The 18,764-nt window shown below is 37.7% G+C and overlaps 1 protein-coding gene across 2 annotated transcripts in view; it reads right to left on the bottom strand.

The window, feature by feature from the left end:
• Nucleotides 1-18,764, bottom strand: part of vwa8 (von Willebrand factor A domain containing 8) — a 63,164-nt gene that overhangs the window by 34,860 nt on the left and 9,540 nt on the right. For both annotated transcript variants that reach the window (XM_086091782.1, XM_086091783.1), the window contains exons 5-21: nt 17,121-17,282; nt 14,807-14,977; nt 14,686-14,735; nt 12,414-12,522; nt 12,209-12,313; nt 11,930-12,058; nt 10,685-10,819; nt 10,527-10,604; nt 10,171-10,331; nt 9,983-10,096; nt 8,331-8,526; nt 6,907-6,984; nt 6,725-6,840; nt 6,517-6,614; nt 5,451-5,557; nt 4,999-5,070; nt 3,567-3,643 (exon numbers count right to left, since the gene is read on the bottom strand). In XM_086091782.1, the coding sequence (XP_085947908.1) occupies nt 3,567-3,643; nt 4,999-5,070; nt 5,451-5,557; nt 6,517-6,614; nt 6,725-6,840; nt 6,907-6,984; nt 8,331-8,526; nt 9,983-10,096; nt 10,171-10,331; nt 10,527-10,604; nt 10,685-10,819; nt 11,930-12,058; nt 12,209-12,313; nt 12,414-12,522; nt 14,686-14,735; nt 14,807-14,977; nt 17,121-17,282 (1,958 nt within the window). The remainder of the gene's footprint in view (nt 1-3,566; nt 3,644-4,998; nt 5,071-5,450; nt 5,558-6,516; nt 6,615-6,724; nt 6,841-6,906; nt 6,985-8,330; nt 8,527-9,982; nt 10,097-10,170; nt 10,332-10,526; nt 10,605-10,684; nt 10,820-11,929; nt 12,059-12,208; nt 12,314-12,413; nt 12,523-14,685; nt 14,736-14,806; nt 14,978-17,120; nt 17,283-18,764) is intronic.

The following is an 18,764-nucleotide window of genomic DNA, read 5'->3' as shown; positions in this document are numbered from 1 at the left end:
GAGGTGTCAATGGAAATGCACCAGCTCATTAAGCTGGAAAGAGTTTGGTTGGAAAGGGTTAAGATATTTTATCACACCAGAGCAAAATATATATATTGGATATAACCCTCAGGATTGGTTAAAAAAAGACAAACAATTGGTCAACATTTTGTTGGTTGCTAGTAAAAAGGCCCTAACAAGGAAGTGTTTGACACAAGAAAGCCCAACACTGAATGGGTGGATGGACATTACTATGGACATTTACAAAATGGAGAAAATTACAGCATACTTCAATCATAGAAGTGGACAATTTATTTCCTGCTGGGAGAAGTGGGTTAATTTTGTAAAACCCTTGAGACTTGACTTAAATTTTGACAATGATTGATTAAGGCTGAAAAAGACATCACACCCTATTTGTTTTATAGTTTCATGGAGCCAAGTCACATGTGAATAAATATGTATATGTGCTTCGCTTGGTATATTGCACACATTTGTATTAAGAAGACAGATGTTTTGCACATATGGAATGTGATTTAAATGTTTATTTTTTTTCTCTTCATTCTTTTGTTGTAAAGAAACCAATAAAAAGTTTATTACAAAAAAAATGGAAAAACATGTTTATTGTTGAGAACTAAACTGCTAAACTACTGTATCTTGCTCAGTATGGAAATATACTTGCATGTGCTCATTTGCATTACACCAGCGTTTCACACGTTGAGAAAAAAAACCCTTGTTTGGGGTCATGGTCATCAAGCACATCAACACCGAGTGATTCAGACGTGGGCGAGTCTGAATCGATCCACAAACGTCCAAACTTTGATTATTAAAATGTTAATTAAAGCTACGGAATGCAGAAAATTTAATTTCTAATCGCAACTGCCTCCTGTGGCCGACAAATGAAACAGCATTTTCCCTTCTTCACTTACACAAATGCACACATGACATGACGAACCCGAATCCAGTCTGAAACCTATTAGCCACAGGCTTGCAGGAGTTCCCATATGAACAGCTAAGATGTTAATCTACTAATTAAAAATGTTTCAGTCATAAATGGGCAAATAAAAAGTCTGGTGTAGAGATATTTTTGGGCAAATCGTTACAAAATGCAGCTGATCCAAAAAGCTGCTTCTAAGTTAAAAGCAGACATGTGGAAACACTTTGTTTTTTACAATGTCTAACTTTAAAAAACTGGTTTCAATATGTAAAAATAAATAATGAAGAATCACAATTGAAAAGAGTGACCTGTGGTATATCACAAGGTTCAGTATTGGGACCGAAGTTATTTATAATTTATTTATATATTTGCACAGTTTCAAATATATTAAAATTTGTAATGTTTGCTGATGATACAAATATATTTTGCACAGGGGAAAACATGGAACAATTAATAACAACTGTAGAAAGGGAATTGATCATTTCAAATTATCATTAAATGAAAAAAAAATCATGGTGTTTAGTAGTATGCAACTCAGTAGTGAAATAAAACTAAATTTAAATGGTATAGAAATTGAGCAAGTCACTGAAGCAAAGTTTTTGGGTGTGATTATTGATAATAAACTGTGTTGGAAATCACAGATAGAATATACGAAACGTAAATTGGCAAAATCAGTGGCTGTTCTTTATAAAGTCAAGGATTTTCTAAATAATAAAGGCCTCCACATATTGTATTTTTCACTTCTTTTACCTCACATGTCATATTGTGCTGAAATTAGGGGCAATGTGTACAAAACAAATATAGCCCCAATTGTTAAATTACAGAAAAAAAGCAATGAGAATAATAAATAAGGTTGGTTAAAGGGAAACAACTAATTAGTAATTTATAGGATCGGGTATCTTGAAATTTATTGTGTACTTAAAAACAATGGAAAGAATTTTTTGTGTAGTAAATAATAGCTTACCTCTTTGTATTCAAAAATGTTTTAAACTAAGAAAAGGAATCTACAATTTAAGGGGTTTAATTATGTTTGAAATATGTAAAGTGATAACTAATGTAAAATACCGATGTGTCTCAGTTTTGGGTGTAAATTTGTGGAATAGTCTTGATGATAAACTGAAGCTATGTACTTCCTTATCGGGGTTTAAGAAAAAACTAAAATATAAAATTATTAATGCCTATAGTGCCACAGACAAAATGTAAAATATTAAGGCGCTTTGGTGTCCATGCAGGGATTATTTCCTTTGTTTTGTTGTATTTTTATGTGACTTTATGCGAATGTAAAGGACTGTGTTTTAAATTATGTTTGAGTCTTATTGTTTGAGAATGTTTCATTAAGTTCTATAGGGGCAGGCTGGTCCTGCGACTTGTATACACATATATATAGATATACAATTAGAGCCCTGACTCACACCCAAAATACCTGTCCGTTCACTATTCATGTCAACAGTATCAAATTAGTTCTGTTTGGAATCTAAAATTCCACTTGCAACTATGGAAAAGGTTTTCTTTTTAGTTTATCTTTATTTATTTTTTAAAGTTTAAAATGTTGTGTATATTTTGTTCCAATTCAGGATTGTGTCCCGGTTGTTCATTTTTCACACAGAATTTTTTTTTTTTCCGATCTTTATGTTTAAAGCCTCAATTGTGGCGAAAGGTCAAAGAGTTCAAGGGGGCCTAATACTTTCGCAAGGCACTGTACAGTTCTAATTCCATTCATTTTCTGTATTCTTTATTCTCATATTATTTTTCAAAAACAAAAAGTTTGGTTTCAATCAGTGCAATTACTTTTTTGTTTACATATTACAAACCTGCTATTTTAACAAAAGTGTGTACACTTTTTTTCCCTCTCTATCATAAAGATGGCCACCACTACATTTGAGTCTATAAAACCATCCATCCATCCATTATCCAGATCACTTATCCTAGTCATCAAACTAAAAATATTCCATCAATTTACAATCCCAACCACCTTTATTCCCAGCAGACATTCCAAAATTACCATACAGTTGGCCCCTCCCACTCATCCCTGATGCCCCGCTCTTCTAGTTGACCCGGAAGCCGTCCTACTTTCCTTCCTGGATGGCTTTTGCTTTTCTGAGCCACATCTCTGAAGACTTTCAGTCTCCCAAAAGCACGTACACACAGACACACACGTGACACACACACACACACACACGTGACACCCCCCCCCCCCCCCCCCGCCACACACACCCCTGTCTCCTTCTCCCGCTGCTTTGATCTAATATTAGCGACATTGAGTGGGACTAACCGGGTCACGATGTCCATCCACTAAGATGCTGTTTTGACTTTCACAAGACTTTGATCTCAACTGCACATAAAAAGTAGCCACAAATGAGAAATCAGCGAATGCATCAACATGTTGACGTTTGTTTGAATCTCAATTTGGATTTGTCAACAATTTTTTCCCTGAAACTTACCAATTGGCTTATTAGTAACGTCATATTAGTAACACTACCAATACAAGACTTTTTAATTAAACTACACTCAGTGAGCTCATGGGAAATAAGACATACATGGATACGCAAATACTGACATTCTACAAAGAGCGAGAAATGTAATCACACCGTGAGATTATGTTATTATTTAAGAAAAAACAAAACAAAAAGAACATCAACTTGTTACGACTGACCTGTGCAGTTGTAGGTACTCTCTCGGTCGGTTCAGAAGGTGCAGAAACCGGTCCACTATTTTGTTTTTACCTACACCCTATGGAAGGAAATAAGACATCATAAAAAGTGTTGTTTTAGTAACAATGCTCCATAAAAGGCAAGTTATGAGAAGTCTATTCAATTCCATACAATGTAGAGAAAAGCAAGCATCTATCAGTTTTGATGTTAACAGCTTGTGACAGGGGGGTCCTCTCTTCTCTGGGACTCCCACTAGCGGCCCACAGTGGCGTGCCTGTCAGACGTCCAGCAAAGGCGCCTTGACAGCCGCTAATGTCTTAGCTTGGGACAGATTCCCCCACTCACTGCCCCATGTTGTTATTGCAATAATACAGGCCACCATATTTTGGCTGCCATGTCCACTTCTTTCCTCTAACCCGGCCGGCTAAAACTAAACTGACAGGACAAAGCCTCCCAAAGGAAGTGCTCGATGTTGAATGTTTCCTTAAGGGTCAGAAGAGTTTCACAAGTCTGCTATCCATTCCAAAGGTCTTTCTTCATTACTGACAGTCATTGCTGCAAGCAGTGCTTTAAGTAGGCCGGTACGCACCAGTACGCAGTACCAAGCACTTCTCAGTTTACTTGGACTTCAGATGATCCAACAGTATATATTATTCCATGGGCAACTGTTGACAAGCTGACTGAGTGATATATTTTGTGATTAATTGTGGGCAATGTGGTCATACATTAAGTTATGTTGGATACCTCCCCCACAATAGACATGACTGAATAATTACCAATAGTTTGAGCGGTCAATTTGACATAAGTTGTGTATTAGGCTATATTTTTAACTCATTCACTCCCAGCCATTTTCACTGAAAATCGCTCTCAGCTGTTTTATTGAATTTTGACTGATTTTGCAAGGCCCACAAAATATTATGTTCTATTGCTATAAAAACATGGAACCTACCAAAATAAAGATTAGAGTATCTTCTTTCATCAGGAAAAAAGTACAATTGCATCTGTTTCCGTTTTGCAGCAATTAGCATTAGAATATAGCTAAAATTCATCGATATTCACATTACTAGTGAAAATACTGTCAAAAAGAGCTTGTTGCAACATGGCCCTGGCTGATCTCTTATACTCTGCTGCCACCTGCTGGTCGTTTTTTGTAATAAGTACCATTGCTTTAAGCCACTTCTTCATGTCAGAAGCTGCATCAAAGCCTTCTGTATGCTCTTGCATAAAAAGGTTTTAAAAAACAAAACAAATACATTTACACGTCTTTGGGTTTGAATGAGTTAAGTAATGTAGGACTAATAGATGCAAATACACATCAACAACCAGTAGGAACCAATTTTTCTGTACACAAAGTAAAGTTTAGAATGAGACAAACTCCATTCCACCAATCCAACCTCACAAAAAGTAATTTTCTTCATCAGTGACAAAGCTTACCTGGTTGCCAACCAAAAGGAGGTGCTCTCCTAATAGAAAGTCTTTTAACATATCCTCCATCACCATCATGTGCTGCAGAGACACACATCACATAGACAATTACATTTAAAAAAAATTAGGACATTAGAAATCCTTACAACAATTTGCTTCAGTTATTTTTGTACTTCAGTTCTGAAGACAGGAAGAAAGCAGGTCATTAAAAAAAAAGTAGGACACCACTCCTGGCCTTCACACATGTCAACAACATCACTCTCAATTCCATTCTCAATATGGCACAAAATAATGCGGAACAATAACAGCGAGCGAGAACAAGCATTTCTAAGAGGGGAATCTGGGCCACAGGACACATCAATAAAGCTTGCTCCTTCTTGGCTTCAGTTCTTCAAGATTGATATCAATCAATCAATGGCAATGATTATCTGACAGCACTGAGGTGGTGAATGAGGAATTACCTGGGGATTATCATAGAAAAGCACATCTGGAACCTTCATTTTCTCATTGGGTTTGAAGACAGGAGCAGAAACTGCGCCAATAGTGAGCACTCCATCTTTGACCATACCTGAAGAAAAAACAGAGCAATCACTCAATCAATGACATTTCAACAGCTCAATTAGTTTGATGCTGGGTGACAGCTGGTGACTGTGGGTGTGCGTTGAAAATGGAACACACTCCAGACTTTATTTTTATTTTTATATATATACAGGGTTGGACAGTTGAACCATACATATGAGCATGAAGTATACAATGGGCGTCAATTAATTATATGTATATTTTCGGTATTGGTTGGCTGACCTGATTTCTATCCCTTTGTGAATAACAAAAATCGACTGCATTCTGTTTTTATTTATGTTTTACACAATGTCCCACCATGTGAATTGGCTTTTTTAGATAAATGATTCACAGTCACATTCATGCCTACGGACTAGGGATGTTCAATACCACTTTTATTTCAAGACTTATATCAGTATGAGTACTCCACACTTGAGTAGTCACTGATACCAAGTACCGATACCATGAGTATTTTTGATGGATAAAATCCCCCCCCCCCCCCCCCAAAAACGACAGATACATTTAAAGAACAACCTAGATATTCCAATACATATTTTTTACTTAATTAAAATTGAATGAAATTAATGGCACCTTCCTATATACAGTATCTTTATATTTATAATTTCTATTTCCTGATCTTAAAGTAACGGTCGGTCACCGTCCCGAGTACCAATACCTTCAAATAGGCTGTAATCCCTACTATGGACAATTTTGAGTCTTCAATTAACCTACCAAGCATATTTTAGAATATGGGAAGAAACCGGAGTACCTGGAGAAAACACACACAAGCAGAACAAGAACATGCAACTTCAAATAGGAAGGTCAGAGCCTGGATTTGAACCCATGACCTCAGATTTGTGAGACAGATGTGCTAACCAGTCATCCACCATATCACAATAAAGACAAGGAAATTGAAATAACTTCAAAATGGAAAGGAAGGTGTAAGCCGTGTATGTGAGTGGGACTTACAACTAAAGTCACGTGTGTGTTCAGCGTCTGGAGTCTCTTGTATGGAGCAGTTGGCAAGGCTTTTCTGAAGTGAGCCGCGGGCCAAACTGGGAAGAAACCTAAAAACACACAGTACTGCAGTGGTGAGGGGCATCATTTGGATATACAGGCCTTTTTCTACAGGAGCTAAAGTGCATAAAATGTGAGGGTGCATGCAACCTGAGCACACCTCGAGAGGCAAGCCTTGTTGACAGCGTGGGCGATGCTCTCCTCGGGGTAGCGAGAGAGCCGGCGACAGATCCGCAGCAGCTGTCTGGTGGAGAGGGAGGAGGCCAGAGACTGTGCCTGGTGACAAATGCAAATAAATGACGCAAATCACATTGGCACACATGTGCACACAGACACACTTACCGTGGGGTCATTTGTCTGTCGCAGAGTGTGCGTGAGGTGCAGTAGCTGTTCGGCAGCCTCCTTAGGAACATTAGGAGACTGCAAAGTGAAATGAAAACAAGCGCAAGTGTATTTAGATAAAATGTATAGGAGCGTTAATCAGTCTATTTTCTTTTTTACCATATTAGTTTTTTCTGTGTTTTTTTCCCTTGCCCAGTTGGGTGGGTATAGATCTCGGGATGTTTCTAATATTTGTCAATTTTGGATTATTTTGAGATTAAGCGCTATAGAAATAAACTTGACTATTTATTGAGACCAAGCTAGAAAAATATACAATACCTTAAGCATCCCGAATTGCATAGCACTCAAAATTAATCACTAACAATGATAATGATGAGCAACATCAAGGCATGGCAAAGCAAGGACAGGAAAGGCAGCGTTATTTGTAGCTCAATGTCTTTTACATAATTAGAAATATAACATTTAAAGGCATTTATTACAAGCAAAATAATTTAAGACACGTAAAGAACATGTAAGACAAACATACAGAAGAATTTAAGATATTTAAAGCAAAGTAAAGAATTTAAAAGTAGTTTATTAAAAATGTACAGCACAAGAACACAATTTTGGAAAACTTGACTATAAGAATGCTTTAAAAGACCTCCTTTATATATTTTTCCATTCCTTTAAGTGTGCATATATATGACCTCTGCGACTGCAACATGTACTGTAATTTCTTGTTTTTTTTAATTATCTATTATTATTTGACGACAAATGTAACTTAGACTCTGCTCGATATTTTCCTTGTGTTGCATACCACACATTGGGCCAAAGAATACCATTCAAATCCACAAGGGTCCGTTGCTTCTTTATAGAAAATTAACCGTGGGAAAAACAGCAGTCAAGTATACACACACAGATCTGACCTGAGCTACCGCAAGCAATTTGGATTGAATTACCAATATTTAAAAAACTACAAATTTGCTACATTATATATGGTGCTGTAAATTAGCATGTTTCTACTTAATGTTACCTTATGTTATCTTGGTTTTCCTGTATCACATATCTTAAATATCAATATAGTTCTACGTTAAACCAAGTACTGATTCCCGAAAGTTTGAGGAAATATTTTTAAATAATTTGGATTACTAGAAAGATGACAGGAAATGTGAGAAGGTTAAAACTTAAGACTGCTACAGAGATCAAAAGCGTCCTTGCTTGAATACAGGACAATAAGCCTTGAAAACATCTAAAAACCTAACCTTTTAACCAGGGACGAATAAACACTACATGTTTTCAATGGGCTTCTTTTTGATAACTGCTGCTAGTCAGGAGCAACAGAACTTAGCGTTACATGTAAAAAGAAAAAAATCTATTGTTATTTCTAAAATAAATCAAAATAGTTCTTGCCAGAGGTCGAATGCTTATCACTAACAGTATCTCACCAGTCCTTGCAGGAGGTTGACCTCCTCGGCTCGGGCCAGCGGGCTGACAGTGTGGTACAGGAACATGGTGAGCAATTCGGGACCCAACCACTGCTGACCTTTGCTGCTGCTGCCACTGGTGTTTGCACCGGCACCCACAAGTGGAGGCTCAGCCAGCGCGAGCACTCGGAACAACGGGTGGACAGCAAAGATTGACCTGAAAAGACAGATACCAATGACACACTGGCTGCTGTGTTGAGATAGTGTGTGTATGTAGAGGTGTGTGTGTAAATGCGTATGTGTTTGTGTATGTGTGTGTGTCTGTCACAGTCAATCTATGTCGTGAAGAAAAGCATGGCTTTTGACAGTTTGCTGCGGAAGCTTTTGATTCAAGAGGACAGAGAGGAGCATGACTGTAAGCCCATAGTGACACCCACACAGCATCCCAGCATGCATCTAAAAATGTGCATACATTTCTGTGGCCAGCAGGGTCCAGATGTTCCAGGCCTGTTGTTTAAAACAACTTTATGTTGTTTCTGTGCGCACTTTTCAAGCATCGGAGAAACACTATATAGTAGGAAACACGTTTTTCACGAAACAAGAACACTTCTTGCTCTTCAAAATAAAACATTCATCTCTGCTTTTCCTATCACAAATACACAAGACTACATTTACAATAGCCCAAAAATAAGTTGTCTTGGTCATGCATTACTCCGTACATGAGAAGAGTTTGGTTAGTGTATGTGATTTGATTAATATTCTTTCATGAGAACAATTTTATGTCTAGATTTAAATCTGTTCCTATAAGCAGTTTTCTGTTTTGTATTAGGTTTACGTTTTTCTGCATACCATACTATTTATTAGACTTTAACTTATTATTTTAAATTAATTAATTACAGGAATACCACTTTCCTAATATTGCATGATCTTAGGATCAGAGAAAAAAAAGGATTTAGGTCAGTCAAGTATGTCACAGCTACACTTCTTTCATACCTAAAGCTACTGTTCCCTGTACTCCTTAACACTCGCTTGCGCCTCAAAGGGAGCACACACCGCAGTGGATGATTGAATTGTGAATATTATCGTCTCAAAATGTGGCTCGAAATAATATTTGCTAGGGATGGGCGAGTACCGATACCAGCCTTATTTTACGTTATAGGTACTCGCAACGGTGGCTGACCACCCTTTTGTGGCCGTTTTACGATCAGGAATGAAGAATCAGAAATTATTTTTAAAAAAATCAAAAATTGCCTTTAATTTGATGCAATCCTAAGATTGGGATATATAGGTCTTCCTTTAAAATTATCTCTCAATGTGTTTGGGGGGAAATTTTATGTATCAGTGGTATCGGTTTTTGGTATTGGTATCAGTGACTACTCAGCTGTAGAGTACTCATACTGGTGTCAGTCTGAAAAAAGGGATATCAAACATCCCTAATGTTTGCATAATTTCACTTTTGTGTATGTAGTAGCCACGTTGCAAAATTGATAGATTTTTGTTGTTTAAGTTTCTATATATGTCAAATTGAATTGAAAATTACATAATCAAACATATTTATTCAATTTTAATACCATTTAATAACGAGGATTTATGCGGTAGCACACACTTTTTTTTCTAACATCATAATTCCCTGCTGAAAAGAACTATGAAGACACATTTGTAGATATGTATACCTCTCTTTGAGTTGCTCGTCGGTTAAGTTCTGTTCCTCCTTTAGTGCCTGGTATCTGTCCCACCTGAGCAGCCTGGTGCCATCATAAAGATCCAACTCTCTGTCGTGAAGTAACCTGCAGCACACAACGCTGATGAGCGTTTGCTTCTCTACAACAATACTGAAATGTGTGATACATTTTGGTCTTACCTTGAAAGGACAGCCAGTGTTCCCAGGTTGACCCTGTGTATACCATCCAACAGCAGCAGCTTGCCCTCCATGGCAGCAGTGACCAGCGGCGACGGACGCCATGCTGTGTCGCCATTGGGGAGCGTGAACCTCTGCTGGAGGAGGTCCCTGGCTGTCATATCCTGTGTCACAGGCACAATGACAATATATATATTTAAAAAAAACTGATTAAATGTGAGGTGAAAATGGCTTTGAGGAAGATTTATTTTAAGCATACTGTATAAAGAACACTGTGACTGAAAGATTGATTTAGTGACCAGAGTGCTAGCTTTGCCCATGGAAACATAATATTACTGTAGCCTTATTTATTTATTTACCTGGTAGAGCATAACAGGCTCTATGCTATAGCCCAGCATCTCAGCAAACTCTCGAGCAATCACTGACTTGCCACAACCCTTAAAAACACACAAGAAGAGCACATTGAGGCTTTCGTTCACAATAAACAAAATTTTTGTAAACAGCATGTGCATACTACCTTGGTTCCTATGAGACACATGTCCTTCACCATGTGCGACTGCATCATGTCAGCAATCAGCTGAGTGTGGCTAGGGGTGCTGATGAAAGTAAGGCTACTGTTGGGCGCCCGTGGCTCCTTGGTGCCTGCAGGGACCTGAATGTTCATTGAATATGTACACAACAAATACAAAATATTGCTTTATTGTAATTTTCTACAGCGGCACGAGATCACTATGAACAAAAAACATCTACTTTATATGATTCAGCAGCAAAGGTCAAAACCCCATGGTTTAAAAATGACTGGCAACCGGTAGAGATGTTTATAATAAAAAAAATAAAAAACATTGCACACATTGTAATTAGTAACAAAAACCCATCAATAATATTTGTCTTTGTTTTTCTCATACCAGCATAGTGTATAATTCAATGTAAAATAGATTTTGTATTTCACTACAAGTTTTGTTTTTTTAATACAATACTTCACATTCATACAGTAGTACTATACAGCACACAAAATTAGATACAAATGCAAAAAAAACAACCTCATAACATAATGACGGCTACAATTAAGTAGTTCTCAAAAATGTAGGCCTTTACAATGACAAAAATGAAGCGATTAGAGAAGTATTAAGTAGGTTAAAATTTTGGAAATTACAGTATTTGTTTCCGCATTTGTGCCATGCACTGTTTGTTATTTTTGTTTTATTTCCAATACTGCAACTATTTCTCAGCTGTGAGGCAAATATATTATAAAAATATAAAAAATTATTAAAATATATTTTTTAAATGATCTAATCTTTTAGTTTAATTTTAATCACCTGTTTCTGTTATTTATTGTAACCATAGAGCTGATTAAAAATAATCAAAATATTAGAAAACCCATGTCGTCATGATGCAGCGAAGTTCTACATTCATTACAAACACAATTGTTAAAAAACGCTTTAGGAAAAATTTAAATGAGCATTTGTAAAGGCAGAATTTAGTTAGTGTCTGTATTATATTTGTATATTATATTTACAGTTTTAAATCAGCAACACACTTTGAACACTAATCAAAACATATTTTTAAACATTTTTAAACACAAAGCAACTATATTTGAGCACACACAAAAATGTGTAAACATAAAATGCACGTGTAAGTGTATTGACGATGGAGGCTCTCCTTTCCTACATGCAAGGGCATTGCATTGATAAGTCCATCCATCCATTGTAAAAATCCATTAAAAAAGAAGGGGGAAATTATATATATTTTTTTACTTATCTACCTGAATTGTAACATCTTTATCTGCGACACGCAAGGTGACGTCTGCATTGTCTTCCGTGCCTGCTGTTCTGGACACACTGCTAACACTGCTGCTCGATGTCTTGCTACGGCCATCCAGCAGCTCAAATTTCTGGGTAAAAGCCAAAAAGTCTGCATGACTCATTCATCTGACAAATTACCAATTGCAAAAAATGAGATGCATACAATATTCGATACATAAATAGGCCATTGACAGAAAGGTATAAATCAGAGAGGGAACAGAGACCCATATCTTTCTTACACTGAGCACAGTTTCCACAGCGTTGCAACCGTTCTTGCCCAACATGCTATGGTAGGGGTAAAGTCTCTGGACCAGCTGCTGCGAGGACATCATGGGAAAAACATTCTAGGCCAATACAAGACAGATATTCATTAGGCAATCTACTCTTAATACAGAGTCCTTTTCTCAGAGAGGGGGATAGCAGAGGTTTAAATGGGGTCTTTACCAGTACATTAACGCCATTAAGGAGGTTATCCACAGGAAAGTCAGGAAGGCCCAGGTTGGCTGATTCCTGGGAGCACAGTGTGGTAGCAAGTGACAGAAGCTGCGACACCCTGACACAGAAACAAACTGCATGAGTTCAGTTCAGTCCTACGTGTCACCCTGCATGCCTACACGTGCACATTTATACGAGCTATGGCCAGTGAGATGTGTTACCCTGATATTGTAAAATATCTGGCTACGCCCCTGTCTGTTTAGGGAGTAGGTTTTCTCTCCACAGTCCAGACACTTTTTAATTTGCCTGCTATTTTGCTTTTCAAAGTTGGATGTTCTCTGTTTTAATGCGGTTCCAGCCAGACGTCAATGAAGAGTACTCAATCACCCAATAACTTAATTCCGGTGTTAAAATCATTAGCCGTGTCAATATGGGTTAGCTTAGCAATTAGCATGGCTTCCCCCTTCGTCAGAACGATAACGGCATAATCGTGATATCGCGATATTAAAACTGCCACAATATCGTTGTCGTCATGTCACAATATTAAAAGTAACACATATGTTAAAAAAGTCAGGTTGATTTCCATTTGTGTAGTTCTAGCACCCTCTGGTGGCTAGTTTTTTAGTGCAGTTAAATTTTCAGTAGGGATGTTTTGGCCCTTCTATGTTTAAAATCCACGCTAATCGTCAGATGAAGAAGAACGCAATATGCTTGTGAACCGAGTCAATATGTGGAGGAACTCAATGTAAGCGTGCATTAGCAAGTAAGCGCCTCAATATTAAAGCCTCGTTTCCACCAACGGTATCTATCTACCCTACTCTACTCTGCTCTACTTGGCTCTACACCCAAAAGCAGTGCGTCTCCACTGCCACGGCCACCACCTGGGAGCCCCTCCTCACCTCACCAGTGATGTCATGCTAAAGCGACCGCAGCTAGCGTGCACCGCACACACAGGCAAAAACAATGGAGAGTGCAGATGTTTTTTTGTACCTGGTGCTGGGTTTGTGCCTGTTTATTTCAGCCAGAAGACATTGAATGAATATTGCAGCGACAAGAAGACTGCATTCAATAATGTTACAAAGGTTTGCACCTCCACAAAAGTCCAAGCATTATTCTGTTTGGAAGCCATTGTTGTCCCCGTTCGTCGTTAATGGCAGCTGTGGGTGGTGGTTTGCGCAGTTGCACATTGACCTCCAAAATAATTACATCACGTTTTGGAACTGGGCTACTTTTTTTTAGAACAGCAAAGGAGCAGGTACCAGAAAAAGCGAGTAGAGTAGAGTAGAGCAGAGCAGAGCAGAGTAGAGCCGGGTAGATTTATTGGTGGAGACAAGCCTAATGCAGAGTAGAGTAGATACCGTCGGTGGAAACGAGGCTTAAGGGTTATTAGAGATTGTAGGTGGTTTATATGCATTGTGTTATGTACAAAAGCACAATACTATGCTCTTTTTTTTTTAGTATGCGCTCATTTTTTTACAGTATCGTGACTTATTTTTTAATATCACCAACCTCCACATAATATTGTGCTAATTATCGTATCGTGAGCGTCATACCGTGACAAAATTGTATCGTGATGTTTGGATTTCGTTACATCCCTACTAAAATATAGCTTATTAGCCGCCCCAGAAGGAATTATTACTCAGTTCGGAGCGATTCCGCAATGTGTTTAGGCGCAATCACGTGAAGCTCGTTGTTAGATAGCTGGTGCAGCGTAAGGAGCCTTAACCTCTGACTAAACATGGTGGGTGACATGAGCGAAGCAACCCAGCGAAGCTTTTTGGGAAGTCTGTGCAGTTGATTCTCAGTTGTTTTTTTTATTCAATGTGTTTTAATGAGGCACAAAATGCTACTTTTGCCTTGCAATGCAAAATGGCTTATTTAGAGCATTGATATGTACATACAGTGATCGCTGAAATTGCTTAGCTTTTGTTTTGTCAAACTATTATTGATTAACTAAGAAAACAAAATAAGAAAAAATACTATTTTTATATTCACTGTATATTTTTATATTAAAAATACAATAAGAATACTGAATGTTCATCATATCAGCATTTTTCAAGAACTTTCAGGAGTTTGTTACAAAATCCTTTTTTTTTTTTTATAAAATAAAGTTTTCCAGTTTTTTTTCAGCATTTTTGAAATTTTATCAAGGGGCCACTCAGAGTGTGGTTGCAGGCCGCTCATGTAGCTCATCTTCTCTTAAATGACATAATGTTCTTTTCACAGCAAAAGATGAAAGACTTTAAAGGTCTTTGATGATGTTTATATTTTAGGTGCTTACCTCTCTGCCGCTATGTTCGGTCCTGCTGCGTACAACAACTCCAACTGGTCCTGAAGATAAATTAACTTTTTAAAAAACGGTATCGTTTCTTTTGGTCTCAGATAACAGTGCATAAATGTACCTTAAACGGGAGGTAATAGATGTCCCTGGCCTGGAAGCGAGAGCGGAGGGGAGGATCCAGTGGGTTGCCTTTGTATTTGGGCACAGGTAGACCGAGTGCGATGACCCGAAAGTCCTCACTAACGCGGACGATCTTCCAGTTGTCAAGCTCCTCCTTTGTGTGCTCCTGCAGGTTGCAATTTTTTTTTATTTATGATTATGGCAATTATTTCCTTGAAAGTGAAGATCGCACCTGCGATGTTGTAGTATTGTGTCTACACTTTTGAGAAAGAAGAAGTACTGTATTACAATGACCTCATTAAAATTGCTTAAGTCTGAATTTGGCCTAAAATTTTAAGAAAACTATGAACAAACAAATTCATTACCAGCATTACAAATTATTATGCAAATTGCTTTTTTTTCTGATTTTTTTCAATAGTCTATGTAAATGGCACTCAGTCAATAACTGTTTACAAAGCTGCTTTCAAATAAGTTGATGAAATGAAATTTTATCGGTTAAAATTGTTTAGATAGAAATACCTTTTGATTTCAAACAATTCAACCTCCTAATGCTGCAAATTCAACTAATCACTATTTTCAGTTCTTTACAACCTATAAAATGTCTTGAAACACTGCTGTGCATAGTAATTTGGAACAGTGCATTTATTTTAACAAAAAAACGTTTTTTAATATTGGAAAAAAAAAGTTTGCATTGTACGGAAGATACAAATCTGAGAAAACCATAATTTGCATAATAATTTCAAGCACATATGTGTATAGTGAACAACATGATGCCAGATAGGACCATTTCTTCTTTGACTTTTTCTTTTTTGTGTGCCCTGATATTCCTTTAAATGTTCAGAAATCAAGATCTGTAAACAAGGTTGTAATAAGAAATCAGCCAATGTTGGCATTTAAAAGTAAATAAAAATTTAATTTGTATTAGTACAAAATAACTACATATAGTATTGCTAAAATAAAAATACTTTACACCAATCTGATCGGCTATATCAGATCAGCAATATTTTGCATTGCGTTGTTATAACTTGTTAGTTTTGCGATCGACCATAATGACCATCGTGAAATAAGACCTGATAACCGCATTGTTTCCCACATACACATTTATCTGTGGCGGGCCACCACAAATTTTTGGCCACCACTGAGATTTCGGCAATATATATATTTGCTGCTGTGTCTCTGTGCTCCTCATATGATCCTTCCTTGCATGATTCTGCTAATCGATACCCATGCCGCTTTCCTTTCTGATACAATACTGCAAATATGGTGCCTCAAATGAAACATACACTCTAAAAAAGTTGGGTCAAAAGTAATCCAATTATTGATCAAAAATGGTTTGATCCATAATTTCTGGGTTGTTTTATACAAAATGACCCAATTTTTTTTACCCAAGTAAAGGATCTGACCAATATTTATGAGTTATTTTACACTAAAAGACCAATTTCTTGAATCAAAGTTGGATCAAATAGACCCAAGTAGAGGACCGGTCCTTTTTTGACCCATAGTGTCTTTAGAGTGTAGTAATGTTGAAGTTTGAGAATCCATCTTCATGGTTGTTATCAGAGGCATCAACAGCTCAAACAGTACAATTGAATCCCACGTCAACCCAGCAGGTTAATAGTACTGTATTACTATTTTCACATGGAAACACCACTCCATGTTGGGCAAAACCAACTGTAGAGTCACCAGGATTGTCTTGAGTTTAGCATTACATTGTGAAAGGCCTTAAAGTGAACCAAAGGCGTAGCGCTATAGTACCATTACGGGCTACAGGGATTGATTCCCCCAAACCCCGGTACCATCCCAACGCATACTTCAGAGAGGGTAACTCCATTAACGCCATTTGCATTATCCAGTTATACAATTTAAAAAATTGCTTTGCTTATTTGTTAACAAATAAACGTTTTCACATTTTCACATTCAAACCACACCTTTTTTCACCCTTTCCTCCCTTGGGATATGGAAAAGACATGGGCAAGATACTTTTGTCAATACTCTGTAAACAGTACACATGCAGTAAATAAGTCACTTTACTTAAGTTGTGATTAGATCAATTAGCCTATGTAAAATCTAAAAATAAGGTTGAAATTTCACCACATTATCAGATGTCAAATTGTTTGTATAACTTCATATTGCAGGAATAAAATAATCCTTTGTTAATCATCGTAAAAATATGTATAAAGAAAATCTCTTTCATTAAGATGTATTTTGTGAGTGATTAAAAATAAATAAATCTGTACAATAATAATGTAAAGTATACAGTAACAAGAACAGTTTTTCAAGTGCACTGTACTTCGCATTTGTGTTCTGACCTGCAGCAGCTTGTCATAGCGCTCGGCTGCCATGAGGAAGCGTCCGTCCTCCAGCTGCATCTCTCTGTTCTCCAGCAGGTTGTTGAGGACGGGTAGAACATTCCTTTCGGCCTTCTCCAGACCCTCCAAAAGCAGAACTCGCCCTTGAGTGGCTGCCCTGACGGCGCACTGAGAAGAAATGAATGAAGATGATGTCATCCTCTTCTGCTTACCAGAAAAAATGCAGACAAACACCAAACTACAATAAATCCCTTCAATGTCTTAATGTGCTAAAAAAACAACAACAAGGTTTTATTTTTATAAGGCTTTTTTTTTTTTGCCATCAAATGTAGGATGTAGGGCAACTCTTTGTTTACATTGCGTGTGTGTAGGCATATTTTCAACTGAAAAAACAAAACAAACAGCTCCTCTTGACGTCAGCAGTTAGGAAATTTAAGCAGTTTGGGGACACCGCAGAGCCAGCGCGCATGTAATTAGGTGTGCGTGTAATGCACATACGGCATGTTGTGTGGGAAGCGGAGCCATAAAATGACTCTAGTGAGGCCAGGTTGTTCTAAATTTAACTGCAAGTCCATTTTCAGCACTGTAATGACATAATTATTTGCCAATGTAAAATGACACAGGACAAGGGGCTGGCATTGAAACTAGTGTAGCATTGCTTGGGACAGATATTTTTAGCAATAAAGTAACCCTGCACAATATAATCCAGGGATGATTGCTAACACCAATTCAATATACTGTATTTTTCTCCTAGTGAGATTGATTAGGGGTGGCCAAAATACAGCCTTTGGGGGATACTGCATTGAGTTGCTTGCTCATCATTGGTTCCTTTACAACTTCTCTCTTAATAATAATATGATGCTTTACAGAAACATTCCTTTATCCATATTCCTTTTATCGGAACAAACACGTTTGCTTTCTGAGTCACAAACAAATTACCTAAGTATATGATCATTTTCTTGAACTCTCTAGCGTTTCTATTCCTTTCACAAGGCAAAGTACTATTCTACACTTTTATCAGCAGAAAGATACATCTTTTACATTATTATGCATAAAAACTGTGATGTTCTTAATAATGTGGAACAATCTAGCTTCCTGTAATTGGGCATACCCAATCTTAAAGTAATTACCAAATCTGACTAAAATGAGGTAGATGCCACAGACTTCCGACTTTTCGGGTTTTACACATCAGCGCCGTTTCCGGCCACTGCTGGCCGCGTTCCAACACTCACACTCCCACCCCTGCGCCCCCCAACCGTGTGCTCCCGCTCATCGGCGGGAGGGCGTCTCGGCTATCTGAAATGCTTCGGACACTGAGACAGACACTACACACTCGCAGCCTTGCACCCATCAACGGGAACGCGCAACCGAGGGGCACAAAGGCGGAAGCGCAAGTAACGCGACGCGGCCCACACGGCGCAAACCGGAAACGGAAACAAAGTTGATGGGTGAAAACCCGGATTTCGTAAGTCCCGCCTCCTCCGTGGCATATAGTCTATTGACATCAGAGATCAAAACTTTTTTTTTTGGGGGCAAATCTGTTATATTGGTAAGTCTCTAAACGGGTCTGTTAATTTTACATATCAGTTGTTGTCTTCGATGATGGAATGTTAATGACTGAGGATTCAGCTTGATGCCATCAACATGTAA

The sequence above is a fragment of the Leptonotus elevatus genome, chromosome 12 (assembly GCF_054856555.1).
Source record: "Leptonotus elevatus isolate MCC_2025b chromosome 12, RoL_Lele_1.0, whole genome shotgun sequence".
Lineage (NCBI taxonomy): Eukaryota > Metazoa > Chordata > Actinopteri > Syngnathiformes > Syngnathidae > Leptonotus > Leptonotus elevatus.
Note: the sequence above shows the minus strand (reverse complement) of the source record. Positions and strands in the feature narration are given on the sequence as shown.